This window comes from Fundulus heteroclitus, chromosome 12 (assembly GCF_011125445.2).
Source record: "Fundulus heteroclitus isolate FHET01 chromosome 12, MU-UCD_Fhet_4.1, whole genome shotgun sequence".
Lineage (NCBI taxonomy): Eukaryota > Metazoa > Chordata > Actinopteri > Cyprinodontiformes > Fundulidae > Fundulus > Fundulus heteroclitus.
This window is the reverse complement of record NC_046372.1, coordinates 34,225,329-34,244,469: the sequence shown is the minus strand read 5'-3', so window position 1 is coordinate 34,244,469 and position 19,141 is coordinate 34,225,329. Positions and strand designations below refer to the sequence as shown.

General features: G+C 45.8%; 1 protein-coding gene across 1 annotated transcript in view; it reads left to right on the top strand.

Annotated features, from left to right (window-relative positions):
• LOC118564982 (probable E3 ubiquitin-protein ligase HECTD4) overlaps nucleotides 1-19,141 on the top strand; it is a 45,684-nt gene that overhangs the window by 16,247 nt on the left and 10,296 nt on the right. Inside the window, exons 26-65 of the mRNA XM_036144492.1 lie at nucleotides 63-255; nucleotides 472-576; nucleotides 674-762; nucleotides 1,833-2,005; nucleotides 2,161-2,296; nucleotides 2,375-2,519; nucleotides 2,629-2,795; nucleotides 2,896-3,042; nucleotides 3,130-3,314; nucleotides 3,404-3,557; nucleotides 3,642-3,922; nucleotides 4,030-4,216; nucleotides 4,320-4,401; nucleotides 5,301-5,503; nucleotides 5,633-5,768; nucleotides 5,920-6,102; nucleotides 6,245-6,409; nucleotides 6,507-6,676; nucleotides 7,415-7,530; nucleotides 7,620-7,723; nucleotides 8,085-8,246; nucleotides 8,346-8,494; nucleotides 8,606-8,685; nucleotides 8,826-8,989; nucleotides 9,080-9,317; nucleotides 9,435-9,571; nucleotides 9,662-9,788; nucleotides 10,582-10,719; nucleotides 10,900-11,036; nucleotides 11,120-11,280; nucleotides 11,372-11,553; nucleotides 11,640-11,845; nucleotides 12,590-12,720; nucleotides 12,828-13,033; nucleotides 13,126-13,305; nucleotides 13,550-14,940; nucleotides 17,906-18,110; nucleotides 18,185-18,408; nucleotides 18,644-18,789; nucleotides 18,895-18,998. Of these exons, the coding sequence (XP_036000385.1) occupies nucleotides 63-255; nucleotides 472-576; nucleotides 674-762; nucleotides 1,833-2,005; nucleotides 2,161-2,296; nucleotides 2,375-2,519; nucleotides 2,629-2,795; nucleotides 2,896-3,042; nucleotides 3,130-3,314; nucleotides 3,404-3,557; nucleotides 3,642-3,922; nucleotides 4,030-4,216; nucleotides 4,320-4,401; nucleotides 5,301-5,503; nucleotides 5,633-5,768; nucleotides 5,920-6,102; nucleotides 6,245-6,409; nucleotides 6,507-6,676; nucleotides 7,415-7,530; nucleotides 7,620-7,723; nucleotides 8,085-8,246; nucleotides 8,346-8,494; nucleotides 8,606-8,685; nucleotides 8,826-8,989; nucleotides 9,080-9,317; nucleotides 9,435-9,571; nucleotides 9,662-9,788; nucleotides 10,582-10,719; nucleotides 10,900-11,036; nucleotides 11,120-11,280; nucleotides 11,372-11,553; nucleotides 11,640-11,845; nucleotides 12,590-12,720; nucleotides 12,828-13,033; nucleotides 13,126-13,305; nucleotides 13,550-14,940; nucleotides 17,906-18,110; nucleotides 18,185-18,408; nucleotides 18,644-18,789; nucleotides 18,895-18,998 (7,589 nt within the window). The remainder of the gene's footprint in view (nucleotides 1-62; nucleotides 256-471; nucleotides 577-673; nucleotides 763-1,832; nucleotides 2,006-2,160; nucleotides 2,297-2,374; nucleotides 2,520-2,628; nucleotides 2,796-2,895; nucleotides 3,043-3,129; nucleotides 3,315-3,403; nucleotides 3,558-3,641; nucleotides 3,923-4,029; nucleotides 4,217-4,319; nucleotides 4,402-5,300; nucleotides 5,504-5,632; nucleotides 5,769-5,919; nucleotides 6,103-6,244; nucleotides 6,410-6,506; nucleotides 6,677-7,414; nucleotides 7,531-7,619; nucleotides 7,724-8,084; nucleotides 8,247-8,345; nucleotides 8,495-8,605; nucleotides 8,686-8,825; nucleotides 8,990-9,079; nucleotides 9,318-9,434; nucleotides 9,572-9,661; nucleotides 9,789-10,581; nucleotides 10,720-10,899; nucleotides 11,037-11,119; nucleotides 11,281-11,371; nucleotides 11,554-11,639; nucleotides 11,846-12,589; nucleotides 12,721-12,827; nucleotides 13,034-13,125; nucleotides 13,306-13,549; nucleotides 14,941-17,905; nucleotides 18,111-18,184; nucleotides 18,409-18,643; nucleotides 18,790-18,894; nucleotides 18,999-19,141) is intronic.

The following is a 19,141-nucleotide window of genomic DNA, read 5'->3' as shown; positions in this document are numbered from 1 at the left end:
TATGTCCAAATCGCTTTTTTCCAAAACCAACTTATCCCCCCCTTCGTGTCGCTTTACGTAAGGGAGGTGATCCGTCCAGACGTCTTAGAAGAGGTCATTGTATCCTGCGTCATTAAGCATCTGAGTCTGGTGGATGCGCTCCAGTCACTCGTGAACTATCAGTATCGTGAAGATCACACAGAGGAGTACGACCTGGTCTGTAAGATTATGGCCGAGACATTCAAGAAGATCAATGCGATGGAGCGTCAGCTGCAGGTGAGCCTAGGAATTAAAATTACTCACTATATTTTCTTTTTTAGCATTCATGTGTCCTGTTCAAGAAAATCCTTTGAAATATATTAAGGATGCAGTTGACCAGATGAGCTCATTTTAGCTCAGGGGGATAAAAAGGAAATGAAGAATTCAGTCCGAACTGCTCCCAAAACACAGGAGACTAAGTGCGTGTGTGATTATGTCCTCGTTTGCTTTCAGAGTGTCGCCGAATTGGAGCAGAAGTGGCAGAATGAGGTAGAAGAGGCCCAGCAAGGAAAGCTGGAGAACAACACTCCTTTCTTTCATGACTATCACTTCTTTGAGGTATCTTGCACCGTGTATACTATGTGCACTTTTTACACCATAATTGTTAATTTAATGCCCCTCATGTTGTCTTTTTTTTTTTTTTCCCCCCTGCCAGAACAAAATGAAGGAACTGGAATTGCTCTGCTCGCTGAAGGAGCTTCCATTCGATTTCAGTGATTTAGAGAATGTTGTTCTGGCATTGAGGTAAGTACCTGAAAATGGTGCTTTTCAAATTACGTTCATAAAATGAAAGCCTAAAAGTGCCAAAATTCAGTTAACCTTTCGATGCATTAACGTCTCTTCTAAAACACAACATGGTTAAAAAATGACCCACGGTTACTTTTTGTTATTTCAAGATGGCTGAGTGTTCCCTTGCTCAATCTTTTAAAATCAATTTATTTATGATTAAACAGTATTGTTTTTCATACAATATTTTATTCCAAATTTTTGTTCTAACTACATTAAGTTTACACGTGTCAAAATCATCCAAGTTGGGTTTTAAAAGGGTTTAAAGTTATTTGAAGCTTCTTTAGCAGAAAGTGGCACCAAACACAAATGTATGCCTCCAATAAAACCACTATTAAGCTGCACTATATCTGTAGCCTGACTACAACAAACTGATGTAGTGTGAAGAAATACATCTCATCACTGGAACAAAAATTGTCATCTCTGTTTTTAAAAGCCTCACAAATGAAAACCACATAACGGTAGAACATCTCTAAATTCTAACAACAAAAGCTGCTGCTTTTTGTTGTATTTTGTTCTATGATTTTTATATTTAATGAAAAAAAATACACATTAGAAACACATTAAAAAATCAAAATTGAAACGATGGATGCTAAACAAAAATCTAAAATTTGCAGAATACCTGGAATGTTAACTGATGAATTCAGTTTGTCAAATATAGCTCATAAATTTTAGCTTTACCAATCAGAGTCAGTGGGCAGGGTTAATAATGGTCCAGCGATGGTGATTGCTCTGAGGCGGACTTACTGTGCAGTGGGATTAACCAAAGTATTTTTAGGGTCTGTTTAAAGAGCTGAAAGGACAGTTCTTAGTATTCCATAGCTCACTGCTGCAAATGCGAATAAGTAATAATTAAATACTGAAACAACGTATCTGATTTTGATCTACACAGAAAAACTCTTAACATGTCACATTTATTTTTGTAATCCTTATTGTATAGAGAATTTTTTTTTCAATGTAATAAGTGTTTATTTTTGATACTGGCAATTCTGGTGCTCGTCACTAACTTAGCATCGATGCACAAACAGGGAGAAGTTCTTCCAGGAGGTAAACACCACAGTCCTCAGAGGCATCATCCCGCTTGCTAAAACCAAAATGCTGGTAAAAAGTTTGATGAACCGCTCTGAGCTTCTGCTCCACGTTACCATCGCTCCACACTGCAGGAGCCTAACCACCACACCAGCTGGGACACCAGGTCCAGGTATTTATCCATTTTTTTTTTTTTAAAGAAAAAAAGCTATTGGACATTTTCCTCAATCGAGGAATATATTTCTCAAACTAAGTGTTGCTGTATTTGTGACACGTGAATTTCTCCACTGTGAGATCAATAAAGTCTATCTTATCTTATCATAACAGCCTCCAAATCGGTGTCAGATGCCAAGACACTGATCCCCTTGGTCAAGCAGCCAGTCTTCTTACGCAGCATGTCTGCACCGTCGGACCTGGAGATGATTGCCAACCAGGATTTAGAGTTTGCTCATGCTCCACAAAGGTATTTAGCTACTGTTTTTTGGATATAAAGGATCACTAAAGGACGGCAGGCTGAAGGGTGAACCTTTCTTGTTTTTAGGAGGCGACACCACCCGACCAGTCATCGCAGCAGCTCATTTACCCTGCTGCAGTCTCTGGCCATCGAGGACGGCAGAGACAAGCCAACATACAGCGTGCTGCTGGGACAGCTGTTCGCTTTCATCGGAACCACACCCGATCAGGCTGTACGTTTTGTAACATCGACATTATCGCCCCTGCCTCTTTGTGAAAACACGTGTCACTCCCTCTAATGGAGGGTCATGCTGTGAATATCCCACCTGTCTGGTTTCACAGGTGTCGAGCAGCAGCTTCCTGTCGGCTGCGCAGACCCGCTGGAGACGAGGCAGCACGCGGAAGCAGGCGCTTGTTCACATGAGAGAACTGCTAACCGCTGCAGTCAGGGTGGGCGGGGTCACTCATCTGGTAGGACCTGTTACCATGGTGCTCCAAGGTGGCCCCAGGTAAGAGCGGATGTCCAGAAAAGCTTAATCCAGAGTTTACAGAGTGTGTGCAGAAGAATAAAAAGCTGTTTTTCTGCATGTTTGTCGACCATCTTTGAAGGATCGAGGAGCTGACCTGTGGTGGAATGGTTGAGCAAGTGCAGGAAGCTTTTGGAGAGACCATGACCTCTGTAGTGTCACTGTGTGCTCGCTACCCTATTGCTTGTGCCAACAGCATTGGCTTGCTTTGCACCATTCCCTACACCAGGCAAGTCGATCAGCTTTTGAGTAGCGGTCTAGTAAAACTTGCCTCAATGCACCAACTGTGATTAACTTATCTGATGTGTTACTGTAGGAGCGAGGAGCAGTGCCTTGTTCGGAGCGGACTTGTCCAGCTCATGGACAGACTCTGCAGTTTAAGCGGTCAAAGAGAATGCAGCTCAAATGAGAAACAAACCAAGAAGCAGAAAGTTGCCACCATGGCTTGGGCTGCGTTTCAGGTCCTGGCCAACCGGTGCATCGAGTGGGAGAAAGTGGAAGGTTTGTGATCTGCTAACAAGTAAAATATATTCTGTTATAATAGGTCACCTCACTTGTTCTGTCTGTTTTTTTTTCTTCTGTCTTTAAAGGTGGTTCAACAGATGCTGTTCACTCCGGTCTGGCAAGACAGGTTTCCAGCCTGCTGACCAATCACCTAGCCCGAGCAACAGAGTGCTGCGGGAATCAGGCCGCGGGCAATGATGCTTTACAGGATGTACTCAGTCTGCTCAATGACCTTTCCAGGTATAGCTAAAGCTCTGTTTGCATATTTATGTTTATATGGATTGTTTCTGTATTCTTATGAGTTTGTTGTGTTTTTCATCCTAGGAGCCACATAGGGAAAGCCATCCTTAGCCAGCCTGCCTGTGTTTCTAAGCTCTTGTCTTTGCTGCTTGACCAGAGACCCTCTCCAAAGCTAGTACTTATCATCTTGCAGCTATGCCGAGCTGCACTGCCTCTCATGAGTGTCGAGGACTGTGGTAACGTGGCTTTGCCCTCATGGAGTTACTCGATCAACACCCTTGATGCTGAGCAGCAGGACGCCAGTGACCCAGCATCACGTATCGCTGCTTTGCTGCTGGCTAAGCTGGCCGACTATGTAGTCCCAGGTTTGTGTCTCCAGCCAAGAAAAACTACATATGTGTGCCCGTCCTTTTTTTTGTGTGAAAGTTTAAAGGTAAACATGAGGTTTACTTTTTCCCCTTTAACACTTCAGGGTGTCAGACCCTCCTTTCCCCCAGCTCGTCTGAACCAGATACCAGTCTGTCACGGGCCAGTTCCAAAGGAGCTCTCAAGACGGAGGATATTGGAGAGGAGGCAGAAGCAGTTGATGGCAAACTGTCCATTTTCATCCACAAGAGAGAGGATCAGTCATCCCATGAGGTTTTACAGCCACTTCTCAGGTACCATTTATTGTTATCTATCGATTTAAATTTTTGTTGGAAGTTTGACGTCAGTTTGTCTGACTTAAATATTTTTCCAATCACTCTAAAAAAAAAAATGCAGCAGCTCTGAGGGGCGACCTTTCCGACTTGGCACTGGGGCAAACATGGAAAAGGTGGTGAAGATGGACAGAGACATGACAAAGGCAAGAGTTTTGATTTGTGTAAAAATAAAACAAGTAGGCAGAAACTTAAAGATGAACACGCCTTTATAACTACAGTGCCTCGCAAAAGTTTCAATAACGTTTCACATATTGTCTTGTTATAACTGCAAACGTAAATGCATCCCTTCAACTTGGGCCAGTCTCCATGTCCCTGATGGAGAAAGGCATCCCCATAGCATGATGCTGCCACCACCGTGTGTTCAGAGTGATACTGCAGCGCTCAGTTTTCATTAATAATGCTCTCCTTACCTGCCTGGCCTGTCAGTTTAGATGGATAGCGATGTCTTGGTAGGTTTACAGTTGGGACATACCCTTTCTGTATTCAGCTGATTGTTCGAACAGCGCTCCCTGAAATGTTGCCATATTGTTTTATAACACAAGACTTCTTTTAAAAACTGTCCAACTTTATCCCTTTCAACTATGTTCCTTGGTTTTTATAATGCTTTGTGATTACTAATGTTCACTAACACACCTTTGAGGCCTTTACATAATAAATGGGTTTATAATGAGATTAAATTATATGGGGGTCCTAATTTATTAATTGGGAACTTGTCAAGGCAACTAGTTGCACAGGATTTCTTTTACGGGTATCAGAGTGAAGAAGGCTGAATAAAAATGTAAGCCGCAATTTTAATTTGTTTTGTTATAAAGGTGTAAAAACTACATATTCCCTCCTACTTCCCAGTAATATGTTTTATTGTTTTGATCTATCACACAAAATCCCAGTAAAATACATGGTTTGTAGTTGTAACATGACAAAATGTGTCCACGGAGTACAAACACTTATTCAAAGCACCGTATAAGCCTAGAAAATGCCCAAATCTAATATCAAAACTAGTCTTCTAAATGTTTCTAAACTTATATCCATAAAATTCATACAGAGTGGAAGCTGTGAGGTGATCACCGAAGAGGCATCTGCTGCCCTGAGGAAGGCTAACAAGTGGGCCCAGTCTGGTCTCATAGTGAGTGTTGGTCCACCTGTGGAGATCATGGCTCAGGAGACTGCAGGGGGAATTACGACCGGTGACAAGAAGAAAACTGCACAAACCGCTGTTTGTAGGGACAGGAACGCTGAGTTGGCCAGGTGCTGCTTGTTTGATATGGTGTGATGTACAAAAGAGGGAAAAACCAAATAGGAAATGTTATTAATAAGTTATTATAAGGGATTTCAGCTGTGGCTTTAACACTTCCTCTTACAATCTGCCCATAATAGGTCAGATCCAGTCCGGCCATTCATCAGCGGCCATGTTGCCAACAGTATGGCTGCTGAGGTTATTGCCCTGCTCCACAGTCTGCTCACCGCTCCAGAATCCAACACTGCACAGATCTGGACAAGCACTGTCGAAAAAGTAAAACATCATCCTTATTTCGTTTCAGTCTTACTTCATATTGGTGCTGAACACAATAATCCTCGGTCTCTAAAGGCTACTGAGGTTAAGCACCTTTTATTTCCTAATAACCGAGTCAGTTAAAAGTTTTGTTTTACTTCCTTCTTGTTAGGTGCTTTCCCGAGCCCTGATGTTTATTCCGCAGCTGGGGAAGTATGCTGAGAGCATCTTGGAAAATGGCAGCAGCAGTGGCAGAAAATTAGCCAAACTGCAAGCCATTGGTAGACAAGCTGTTGCTGCACTCTGTGCACTTGGGGGCTTCAAGGAGACAATCAAGATTGGTTCTGAAGTCCAGGTCAGTAAAACAAGATGAAATAGTAATATTTTTACATCGGATACCTTGCTTCTTCCATTATAAAACTTACCACTATTCATCTTGCCATTAGGAGCCATGACTTGGTCACCAGCGTTTTTACAGTCATTCTTCTGTTCCACAGGTGGTGGGTAAAGGAGTCCTGGGCAGTGTGGGCATAGTTATGTCCATAAATGAGCAGGAGGGCATTGCTACTGTCAAATTTCCTTCCTGCGAATACAGGAGAGCTTGCAAAGCCTCAGACATCCTTACAGTTCCGATATCACGCCTCTGCACTCCCAGATCTGAGGTGAGCGTCACAGTCACAGTATAGCGCTTATCATCACAGAAAATGGCAACCTGATTATCTCTTACTTGCTTTCCCCCTATTTTCTCCACCCTACCAGGCACTTCCCATCTACAAGCTCTCAATTACAGAAAAGGTGGTGCAAGCTGTGCAGTCTATGCTTCTGCCACAGGAGGGCAGTCTCTCCATTCATACGTCCCTGCCAGCTACAGGAGATGGCTCCAGCCCAGTAATGGCTGCAGTGCGCTTGCTGGCTGAAATCAGAACTAGGTTAGGAAGCACTGCATATTTAATATATTTTTTCTAAACATTTAATTTGCGTATACTAAGTATTAAAATTTGCGCAGTAAAATTAACCCGTCAGGGCAGTAATGGACACATCAATTTCATTCTACCATGAGGAAATTGAAAAAGATAAGATTTATCTAAATTGATTAATTCGGATCTTAACTGTCTGACTTCACTTAAGAGCCCCTGTTGTGATGCTGCTTTTTGTTCAGTAAAAGATATTGATATAGGTGACAAGTGTTATTGATTTTAACAAATTACCTTTTTCAAAGGTAATCCCACCTAGTTTATATCAAGACATTTTGTTATTGTTTTTCTACCTTTTTTTAAAGTCTAGATGATAGATAATTTATCTTTATGAATATTTATGTTTAATATTGAAACCATAATGCATTTAACTTTTGTGTTTATCCTGTAGTTTTTATTTTTGCATGGGGTTAGAAACCCCATTTCTTATCCGGTTCCACACCTTTCATTTCCATATGTTTCAAACAAAGGCATAAATAACACCCTAAAATCTAACTGGCCTCTCCCACTGTGGAGATGACGTGTTTCCGATTTACAGCACAGCCGGTTCAATAGAGCTCCACTAGGTACAATACCTGCAGCCAGACTCCTCTGTTTCCAACCCTAAATGAGGGAAATAATCTACCTGTAGACATAGACTTTGATGTCATTTTGAGAAAACGATTGTTGCTGATTTAATGTTTTCTCTTTCAGGGCGTGTCTGGTGATGGCTCAGCTCTTGGAGGATAGCTCCTTCTGTGAGGAGTTCATCCAGCAGTGTCCTGCTGCTGTGGAGGTTCTTAACCTGGTTGCCCAGGAGTGCAGCCCCGGTGAGCCCATCAGGAGCTCGTTCAGGAGCACTTCGCCGCCAGTGGTCCGTGTGTTTGTCTGACAGGTTGCCTCTTTTGGTTTCGTGCAGGAGAGCGCCTGGGTATGGTCGAGGCTCAGTGTGAGAGAGTCCGAATGCTGTACAGAGACTGTGCTCGGCCGCCGCCTCCACCGCTGCAGACAGACAGGCGGCAGGTGGGTGTCACCAACTTTGTACTTCGCTTTCTTAGAGCACCACTTGGCACATAAAAGACGTCGCCTCTTACGTAACACGCATGTTTAGTTGTTTCTGGACAATTTACCAGATGTGTGAAAGCATGGGGAACATCTCTGGCTCTGCAGAGCTTTTAATGTTAGCTGATCTTTTCCTGTTATTGTCAGTGAAATGAAAACTTCCACCCTAATGCGTTACAATTTGGTAAATATTTTCAAGTGACTGACAACTAGGGAAAATTATAGTATGACATTCTTATTTTTCCTTTTTTGATCTAGAAGCTCGTCTTTTTCTTCCTCACTTAAGTAGCTCCTGCTTACTTGAATCTGCTTGTTCTGCTAGCCCAAGGAGATCACTTGGTGTCCATCCAGGGTGTTTCCTCCCGTCCGTGCGTGCTTGTTCTCCTCCCGGCTAACCTCCGTCACCTTCCTGGCTGATCCGAGCGCTGGAGGAGGGCTGCCCCGAGGAACGTTCATCTACGCCACCTCTCCCGTACCTGTTCAGGTAAGAGTGTTTCGGTAAATCGTGTTGCGTTTATATTGGCCATCACAGCATGTTAAAGAATGTCAGCCGTGCTCAGTTTCTTGCCCTCTGTTTCTGCAGGCTCCATCCTTTTACTGGGAGATAGAAGTTGTCTCCTATGGAGACTCTGAGGAGGACAGTGGGCCAATAGTGTCCTTTGGTTTTGCCACGGAGGCAGAGAAGAGAGACGGCGCATGGACCAACCCTGTTGGCACATGTCTGTTTCACAAGTAAGTGCAGCTGTATATCAAATGCGAGACTCTGATGTTCGGTTGGACTCGATTGCTGACTGATTTTGTTTGTGTGATTTTGTGTTTATCTCCTGTCTATGTGTGCATCAGTAATGGCAGGGCAGTGCATTACAATGGCTCCAGTTTGCTTCAGTGGAAAAGTGTCAGACTTGATGTGGTCCTACTCCCTGGTAAGACAGGAGAATAAATATGCTTCCGACGATGTCTGATAAAATCTTAGTTTCCCCGATCGGATGGCTAATACATTGCAGCGTGTGGCTTGGATGTAGCAGCAATGTCGACGATGCCCTTTAATTTGTGTAAAACACAGGTGACGTGGCAGGAATTGGCTGGGAGCGCTCTGAGGGCACGCCTCCTCCTCCTGGCCAGCCCCCTAAAGGAAGAGTCTACTTCACTTACTGTGGACAGCGGCTCAGTCCTAGTCTGGAAGATGTAGCAGGTGGAATGTGGCCCCTCGTCCACATTCAGAAGAAGGTAAACTTAAGCTAACGTGAAATTACAACCTGCTTCTCTCTTTTGGTCATACGCAGTACACATTTTAGTTTTTCTCCTAACTCTTTGCAGAACGCCAAGATCCGTGCCAACTTTGGAAGCCGGCCTTTCGCATACGCAGAAGGCCAAGCGCACAGGAATGCAGCTGACTTGTGTGTGGACCTGGCTGAGGAAATAAGTGCAAATTTTGAAGCACTTCCCTTTGCCATGGCCTCAGACAGTGATAATGATGCAGGTGCAAGTGTCACTTCAGACTCTGGCTCTCACGGCCCGCCCTGTCGGATCGCAGCGGTTGCAGTTCCTCAGCAGCGTATGTCTCTCACCATCGTCTCACCTTTCATCTCAAACATGCAGACTCTCCATTCTGTTTATACATATTGTTTCAGCTAATAATCCAACCTTTTCTTGTCCTTTTCTGTTTGTACAGAGTACAACAGTGACCTGTCGTGCCATTATAAGGTGGAGTTGAGCTATGAAAACCTGGTCACCTCTGGGCCTGATCCCCATCCTCCGCCTATTGCTGATGACGAGAGCGATGACGAGGATGATGACGATGTCCCCAGAGTGAGATTAGTACTTTGTACTTGATCGAAAAGTTGTTTTCCTGCGTAGTTTTGTCTTTTTGTAATACATTTGACTGGTGTTTGACTTTAGGAGGACCACTACGCTCTTCTGGTGAAGGCCTGGGAGACAAAGGTGTTCCCGACTATCCGCAGGCGGTTCCGTAATGAAGCTGAGAGGAAATCTGGCCTGGACCAAATCAAAGGAGCCCTGCAGCTGGGTAAAGTAAAAAATTATCATTGACAAATTGTATTGTCTTTTATATGAGTAAAAATCCCCTAAAAAAATCCCCTAAATGCTATTGATACGCATTTCACTGTTCCCCAATTCATAACCAATAAATATTTGTAAAGATAGATTTTTTTACTGAATACACTGCAAAAACGGACCTAAAAATTTGTAAAATGTTCTTAAAATTTGTGTTTTTGTCCTAGATTTGAGCAGGTAAATAAGATTATCTGCCAATAGAATGAGTATTTTGACCCCTAAAATAAGTTAATTAGATATCCTGCACTTGAAAGATGATGGAGATGGATTGTTCCTATTTTAAGTGCAAAAATCTTATTCCATTGGCAGATAATCTTATTTACCCACTTAAATCAAGGACAGATACACTCCTTTTAAGAAAATATTACTTATTTTTAGTTCCATTTTTGCAGTGTAGATATAGAAAAATTGAGATTTAAGGTAAAACGCAATGGTTGTTGGTTTTAGGTACACTAAAAAAACAATAAAAGGAGTTAGACTATGTTGCTGCTGACAAATTTTAAGTGCATGTATATAATATTATTAAACTATTTCCATATTTATTAAACTATTTCCATTCTGTTTTTTTTTTTTTTGGTAACAAATACACAAACATAACACCATCCCATCCTCCTCAGAAAAAAAAAAAACACAGGAGGGACAGGAAAAACGGCTGAAATACTGTTTTAATGCTTCTTAGATATAGTCCCTGCTACCTTAGACATGTGTTTGTGATTGACAACTTTTGTGTGTTTCCCTGGAAACAGGCATGGTTGACATTGCAAGACAGACGGTGGAGTTCCTGTATGAAGAGAACGGCGGCATTCCTCGTGATCTCTACCTTCCCACTATTGAGGACATCAAGGACGAGGCCAACAAGTTCACTATTGACAAAGTCCGCAAAGGTACTGCGTCACGTAATTAAAAAAGACAAAAACATTTTGAGCGTTGCACAGTAAGCATACCTGTAGTGATTTTTCACTTGACTGCTTCGGACTGAAGCGCTTCTCGTCAGCCGCGTCTGCTAAATGAGCGCAACGTGTAACTAACGCTGACGATGACGTCTATTTTTTTTTTCCGTAAAGGGTTGACTGTGGTCATCCGCTGTCCTGACAGCAATAACACCAACAGCACGACTGGAGGAACAGCGCTGCCTAAGTTTGCCATCCGTGGCATGTTGAAGACGTTCGGTCTGCATGGGGTCGTGCTGGATGTGGACTCTGTGAGTGTAGCAGTTTGTGATTTTAGTTTGGCATTAGCCCGGCAGCAGATTTATCGGCGTGCTAAGATGCTTTATGTGTTCAGGTGAACGAACTGGTACAGGTGGAAACGTACCTCCGCAGCGAAGGCGTGCTCGTCAGGTACTGGTACCCGATCGAGATGCTCGAGCGCCCACCAGCAGGGTCTCGACGCACGGCGGCTAACGGCCTGGTGTCGTTGGACAGTAGTAACATTCAGATTCATAGGTAACGTAAAGGCAGAGCGAATGAGCACGGTGTGTCTGAATCAAATACCTGAGCTTAGTCGGTGTCGCTGCCTTTTTTTTTTTTTTTTTAGGGAGCTCCTTCGATGTGAAAGCGCGCTCGCTCGCTTATACTGTCGAATGGCCCTGCTCAACATCTTTGCGCCCAAGAATCCCCACACTTTTACACGTCTCTTCCACATCCCTGCTATTCGTGACATCACTCTTGAACACTTGCAGCTTCTGTCTAATCAGCTGCTGGCTCCACCTCTCCCTGGTGAGTGGAAAGATCCGTTTGAAATACCTGCATGTCCTTTCGCTGTGAGGATTTCCTCTGCCACGCTAATTTCTCTCCTCCCACAGATGGCACCATTAGCTCTAGTTCCATCCTTCTGGCTCAGTCGGTGCTCCACAACCTGGAGGGTCAAAGTTGCTCCCCCACGGACCTGTTTTATCAGGGCAACGCTCAGCCCATCCGGGAGTGGCTGACTGTGGCCATCACTCGTGCCTTGCATCAAGGAGAAGAAAGTTTACTGGAGCTCACGAAACAGATCTGCTGTTTCCTACAGGTTAGCTTTGAATGCAAAATCACTTTCTCAGCTAAAATTCAATGCTTTTCGCATTATGACCACAAATGTTGGTGTATTTGTGGAGACTTTTGCACAGTAGACCAACACAGTAGCACATAAATATGCAGTGGATTTTTACATTATTTTGGTTTAGTTGCTGCTGCAGGTCTTTCAGGATGTCTTTATCGGCATCTTTGAACAATTCTCCTTGGCAAAATGATGCCGTCAGATTAGATAGAGGTAGTCTGGATTTAAGTCTTGTCAATTAGTTTTAGGTTTTCACTGTAAATGTCCCATTCTAGCACAGGTATGTTTTAATCTGAACCATCCATCGTAGCTACAGATGTATGTTTAGAGTCCTGCTGGAATCTGAAACTCATACCCAGTCTCAAGATATTTGCTGCGTCTTACATGTCTTCTTCCAAGAAGTCTTCCCATTAACTATTTCCAGATTCCCTGTACCTGCTAAAGAAAAGCATCCCCACAATATGATACTGCCACCACCGTGCAACATCAGTAGAGGGATGGTGTGTCCAGTAGATCAACTAGTCCAGTTAGGTCTTATGTGACCAGAAGACTTGCTTCCACATGTTTCTGTACCCTAAAGGCAAATCTGTGGTTTTAAAGTGACAAAATGTGAAACACACCAGGGAATATTAATCATTTTTGCGTTTAAACGTAGTTATGCTTCTGGTTAAAGACTCATGACTTAGTGTGCATAAACTGTAATGTATGTTTTTACAGAATGCACCTGAGCAGTTTACATCTGAGGAGTTTCCTGTCACAGAGTCAAAAGTTAGCATGGATGTCAGTTTTCCAGGAGCCGCCTTTGTGATCGTCTCCTGCAAAGAAAGTCAACTAGGCTGCCGCAAAGAGTGAGCTACATCGAATACACCCCAGCAGCCACTTTAGACATTGCTTCCTTGGCTTCACTTTTCTGTTTTTGCATGCTCTTTCCTATCTTTTCAACCTTTTTTTTTAGCTCAAGCTTGTACAAGGCTCCCTGGGCTCGAGTCATGGTCTACGGCCTGGGTCACAAAGTGCGAAGAAACGGTCAGCTGAATCTGATGGAGGCTGTGTGTTACCCTCTAGACGCCTCCCCTACCAACACAGGCCTTACGCCCCCTCCCACCACCAACCAGTACCCCTCTGTTATCATCCCCACTGATAAAGTGCACATCAGACTGGGTGAGTATTTCATTCCCCAAGAAGCAACGCTTCAAAAAGGGAGGGGAAAAAAGAAGCACTTCTAAGCGGGTCCACTCGTGTCTTGACTGCAGGAGTGTCGCCCCCTCCTGGTGCTGTGGTGGTGCTGCACTCCTTACCGCTAGAGTTTCCTCTGGCGATGGCGTTCGCGGAGCAGCTGTTGACGTGGAAGCTGGGAGAGAGCAGCGATCGATCTGAGGATGAGTTGGACACGGTGCCCTCGTCGGTGCTGCTTCAGGTGGTGGAGCTCCTCGGTAGGTTTTCCAATAAAAAGCTACACATAGGCCAATATATAATGAATGTTTTTATTATTGGCAGCATGAGACATTTTTCATATTGAAAATAGAAGTATTTTTTTTCTTCCTGTTGTTAAACATATGCATTTGAATTTTCTAATCAAAAGTTCAAAGGCAGATTTCCAGGCTGATTTCTATAAACTCCAAGACTAGAAATGTCCTAAGATCCCATTTTTCTTTAACGTTTCTGTCCCTCTTACAGGTGGACTGCTTTGGACCACCGATCTGGCTCCCTCCATCAAAGAGCTCATCTTTCACCTGTTAGCTGAGCTTTTGCGGAAGATCCACCACTTAGAGCAGCGGAAGAGCCCCGCTGGCCTTTCAAGCTCCATTGCTCTGCTGCTGAACCCCTGCCTGGCAGTCCTAATGGCTTTGCAGACAGAGCTTCGAAAGTTTTATGACAGGGAAACTCAGGGTTGGGCCGCTGGAGGCGCCGGAGGAGGGGGGTCGTCGTCCGGGGGCATCGCCTTGGCGCTGGGGGGCGAGCAGAGCCGGTTTTCCACCTACTTCCACGCCTTGATGGAGGTGTGTCTGGCGGTGGCGGAGGTGACGCTCCCTCTCAACGTCGGCAGCTCTTCAGTGGGAGCCCTGTCCTCCACCAGCGCGCCCAACCTCAGCGACTCTTCTTCGTCCTCTTCGTCGTCCCCAGGCCAGACGCCGCAAAGCCCCAGCCTGCTGTCCAAGCGTAAGAAGGTGAAGATGAAGCGCGAGAGGGCAGCAGCCGCCGTGGCGGCAGCAGTCAGCGGCAAAAGAACGAGCGGAGGCGCCAGGCTGTCAGAAAGTGACAGCGCCCTCCTGAACATGGCGGGTGGTAAACCCGAGGACATGCTCTGGTTCCACCGCTGCCTCACCCTGCTGATGATCCTGAGACATCTTGCCAACAAGGACCCGCAGGGCTTGAGCGTGACCAGTGACGCCGTGACGGACGCTTGCCAAGCTCTGGTGGGTCCCACGTCTCATAGCCGCCTGCTGGTGCTCTCCGGCATCCCCACACACCTCGAGGAGGCGGTCGTTCGAAACGCCATCCGCAGGGCCTGCAACGCGCACGGAGGACTCTTCAAAGACGAGGTCTTCATCCCTTTGCAGGAAGAGGACCCGAAAAAGAAACCAGGGGTTTCAAGCCCACATGACGGCAAAGCGGCTCCAGAGCCTGACCGGCCTTTCCCTGCCGGCGGAGGACCCGAGAGTCCCGACAGCTCCAGCAGCGTCACTCCAGCTTTAAGTGTGAGCGCGTCGGCCTCTACCAGCCAGACCTCCATTTGCAGCTCCTCTCAGGGCGTGTCTCGCACCGCCAGCGAGCTTTCTGTCGATCAGGAGCTGTTAGCTGTCCCCCCACTCACCCCCGCAGCTGCTGCGTCTGCTGTGACATACCCCCAACAAGGTCCTCAGGACTCTCTGACGGTTTCCAGTCAGGAAAGCCTCGACACATCTCTGTGCAGCACAGGGAGCCTGGGGAGTCTTGGCAGCTTGGGGGAGCCTCTCGACAGCACAGAGACGCCGTCTGCCTCGGATGGAGCCTCCATGCAGACAGTCACTTCTTTTGAGAGCACCGCAGCCGCAGCCAGGCCCATCAAGGGCTACGCTGTCATTGAGGTGAGGGGACTCGGTGCGTCGCAAAAGTATTCACACCCCTCAAACCTTTTTCCACATTTTCTCAGGTTACATTGTATTTTATTGGGATTTTATGTTACCAGCACAAGAAGTGCCTCGTTGTAAAACAGGAGAAAAAATATTAGGTGACTTTCAACACGTTTAAAATTAGAAATCTGAAATCTTGTATTTGGTTTACGTCCCACTGCTCTGATACTCCTGAAAAAGAGTTCGCCTGTTTAAAAAATGTAGTCCGTGAATACAATCTCATTATAAAAACAGCTGATCGTTGAAGGCCTCAGAGGTTTGGTCGAGAGCGTTGGTGAACAAATGAGTCACGAAGCATCACTAAGACCAAGGAACACTGCAGACACGTCTGGGATAAAGTTGTATAATCTGAGAAGCAGCCAAGAGTCCAATGGCTACTCTGGAGGAGCAGCAGAGATCTACAGTTTAAGTGAACAAATTGATCTTATGACAAATATCAACTGTTGGGGGGGAAAAAAACAACAACAGTCGTGTTTGCAGATTGCCACAAACTGTATAGTGAACACAGGAACCATGTGGAATAGGGTGTTCTTGTCAGATAAGACCAAAATGTGACCTTTTGGCATCCTCTCTATGTGGTGGAAAACCAACGCTGCACATCACCCTGTGTGCTTCTGTCGGTATGAAGCTCTGACAGAAGCTGCTGCTGGACGGCGGCTGTAAAAAGCCAGCCAGAGCCGGGCATTCAGAAACACACATTTGTGTTTCAGAATAGCAGTCAGAGTCCTGAATTAAATCCAATTATGAATCTGTTTGAAGATTTGAAAAATGATGCTCATCGATGCTCTCATCTAGTCCGCCTGCATTTGGGCTGTTTTGAAAAGAATGACTCAAATTCGAAGCGATTCTGGTCCACCATCCGGCGTCTCAGGAGGGGGAAGCAGTGCAGTACCAACACTGTTTACAGTGGGGGTGGTGTGCTGCTGACCTCGACTCGGGACGTCGTGCGTCGGTGGGCGGAATACTTCGAAGACCTCCTTAATCCCACCAACACGTCTTCCATTGAGGAAGCAGAGCCTGAGGACTCTGGGTCGGGTTCTCCCATCTCTGGTGCTGAGGTTGCCGAGGTTGTTAAAAAGCTCCTCGGTGGCAAGGCTCCGGGGGTGGATGAGATTCGCCCTGAGTACCTTAAGGCTCTGGATGTTGTGGGGCTGTGTTGGTTAACGCGGCTCTGCAACATTGCGTGGACATCGGGGGCAGTTCCCCTGGATTGGCAGACTGGGGTGGTGGTCCCCCTATTTAAAAAGGGGGACCGGAGGGTGTGTTCCAACTACAGAGGAATCGCACTCTTAAGCCTCCCTGGTAAGGTCTATTCAGGGGTTCTGGAAAGGAGGGTCCGTCGGATAGTCGAATCTCGGATTCAGGAAGAGCAGTGTGGTTTTCGTCCTGGCCGTGGAACACTGGACCAGCTCTACACCCTCAGCAGGATTCTTGAGGGGGCATGGGAGTTTGCCCAACCAGTCTACATGTGCTTTGTGGATCTGGAGAAGGCATTCGACCGTGTCCCCCGGGGGATCCTGTGGGGGGTACTCCGGGAGTATGGAGTACCGGACCCTTTAATAAGGGCTGTCAGGTCTCTGTACGACCGGTGTCAGAGTCTGGTCCGCATTGCCGGCAGTAAGTCGGACTCGTTTCCGGTGAGAGTTGGACTCCGCCAAGGCTGCCCTTTGTCACCGATTCTGTTCATAACTTTTATGGACAGAATTTCTAGGCGCAGCCAAGGTGTTGAGGGGATCCGTTTTGGTGGCCTTAGGATTGCGTCTCTGCTATTCGCGGATGACGTGGTCCTATTGGCTTCATCAGGGCGTGATCTACAGCTCTCACTGGAGCGGTTCGCAGCCGAGTGCGAAGCGGCCGGGATGAAGATCAGTGCCTCCAAATCCGAGACCATGGTCTTGAACCGGAAAAGGGTAGAGTGCCTTCTCCGGGTTGGGGAGGATGTCCTGCCCCTAGTGGAGGAGTTCAAGTATCTTGGGGTCTTGTTCACGAATGAGGGGAAGATGGAGCGGGAGATCGACAGGCGGATTGGTGCAGCGTCTGCTGTGAAGCGGGCGCTGTACCGATCCGTTGTGGTGAAGAGAGAGCTGAGCCAAAAGGCGAAGCTCTCGATTTACCGGTCGATCTACGTTCCTACCCTCATCTATGGTCACGAGCTTTGGGTCGTGACCGAAAGAACGAGATCCCGGATACAAGCGGCTGAAATGAGTTTTCTCCGTAGTGTGTCTGGGCTCTCCCTTAGAGATAGGGTGAGGAGCTCAGTCATCCGGGGAGGACTCAGAGTAGAGCCGCTGCTCCTCCACGTCGAGAGGAGCCAGTTGAGGTGGCTCGGGCATCTGGTCAGGATGCCTCCTGGACGCCTCCCTGGAGAGGTGTTCCGGGCACGTCCCACCGGGAGGAGACCCAGGGGAAGACCCAGGACACGCTGGAGGGACTATGTCTCCCGGCTGGCCTGGGAACGCCTTGGGATTCCTCCTGAGGAGCTGGCCCAAGTGGCTGGGGAGAGGGACGTCTGGGCCTCCCTACTGAAGCTGCTACCCCCGCGACCCGACCCCGGATAAGCGGAAGACAACGGACGGACGGACGGACGGACGGACTCAAATTTGTAGATTTGCGAGGCTGGTGGAGACATATCCCAAAAGATTTGGAGCTGTAATCTCAATGTGTTATATTCAGAAAGTACTGACTTGGATAGTGAATACACTTGTATGCAACCATTTTCTGATTTTTATTTTATTTCTTCACATTACACAACTTTGTGTTGGTTTATCCCATGAATTCCTCCAAAAGTAGTGTGACGTTGTAATGCTACAAAATGCGAAAAAGTTCAAGGGGTATGAATAACACATCTGTTTTGAGTTCATTTGTTTTTTTAGAGGATTGTTTTAAATATTGCATGAAATTTGTGTTCCGATAAACATAGATCCGCTCTCGAGCCAAGGTGGAAAAGATCCGAGCCAGTCTCTTCAACAGCAGCGACCTGATTGGTTTGTCCAGCCTGGAAGGCGAAGAGGATCTGGAGTTGACCAACGAAGAGATCCTGACTGTTTCCAGTGTTAACCAAAGCCTGTTTGACACACAGGGCAGCTCTGCCTTAGAAGACTACTTCCTGGACAAGTCCATCAAAGGTTCGTTTTGAACGCTTTACTCTTCACACAGCATCTCTGTTTCTGTCTAATCTAATTTACCCCTCTGCTTCCAGGTGACAAACTTGTACCTGGAGCGAGAGACGTCCTCACTGATATCTTTAAAAGCTGCGTGCACTCGGAGCAGATGCTGAGCCTCACGCCGGCAAAGCCTGTCAAGGTGTCTGATATTTACCTCAGCAAGGAGCAGATCAACTCTCAGACGCCGGGGAACCTGCTGCACACTTTCTTTACCAATGTCCGACCTCCCAAGAAAGTGCTGGAAGACCAACTCACTCAGGTATAAGTGGAAGCATCACACTTCTCTGTCTCATACTTACTCTTTCAACCATAAATATTGTTTTGGATATGAAAGTCATAGAAGTTGTGTTTGACATTAAGCAATATTGGATAATTTCAGAGGCTAAACTAGTTAGCTTTTAGCAGTCTGAAACCTTTTCAATTTCAAACCTTAAAAATGCTCCCTTCTTCACATGTAAGACATTCTAACGAGCTAAAATTACATTTTTATTCAGATTTTAAGAAAGTATGGGACACCCAAGCCGAACAAGAACAAGTACAACAAGGCAGGAAAGGAACAACATCAGGGGAAGGTTGTGAGCACCAAGAGACCCATCACAAAGCCTCTCACCAAGGAAAAATCTGTCCTCAACAGTGTCAGGTAAGTCATTTAAAAAAAAACAAAAAACATGGAAGACACAGGCCTATACTTATGTGTGTAAAAAATATTGACATCAGAACCTAAATCAAATTTGTCTGCTTCCAGGACTGCACTGAGTGAGAAGAAAACTGTCCTTAAGCCAAAATCTCCTGAGAAATCCAGACCTGATGAGAAAGACGTGGAAAAGTCCCCGGCTAAAAAAACTGAAGGTTGGCAAAAATAATCAGTAGAAGAAATATTCCTTGTTTTATAAAAATCAACAGCTTTGTGATTATTTTTTTGGTCTTTTAGCTGAAATCGATTGAATCATGTATTGGATAAATGGTCTACAAAGTTGTTGTTTTTCTTAACT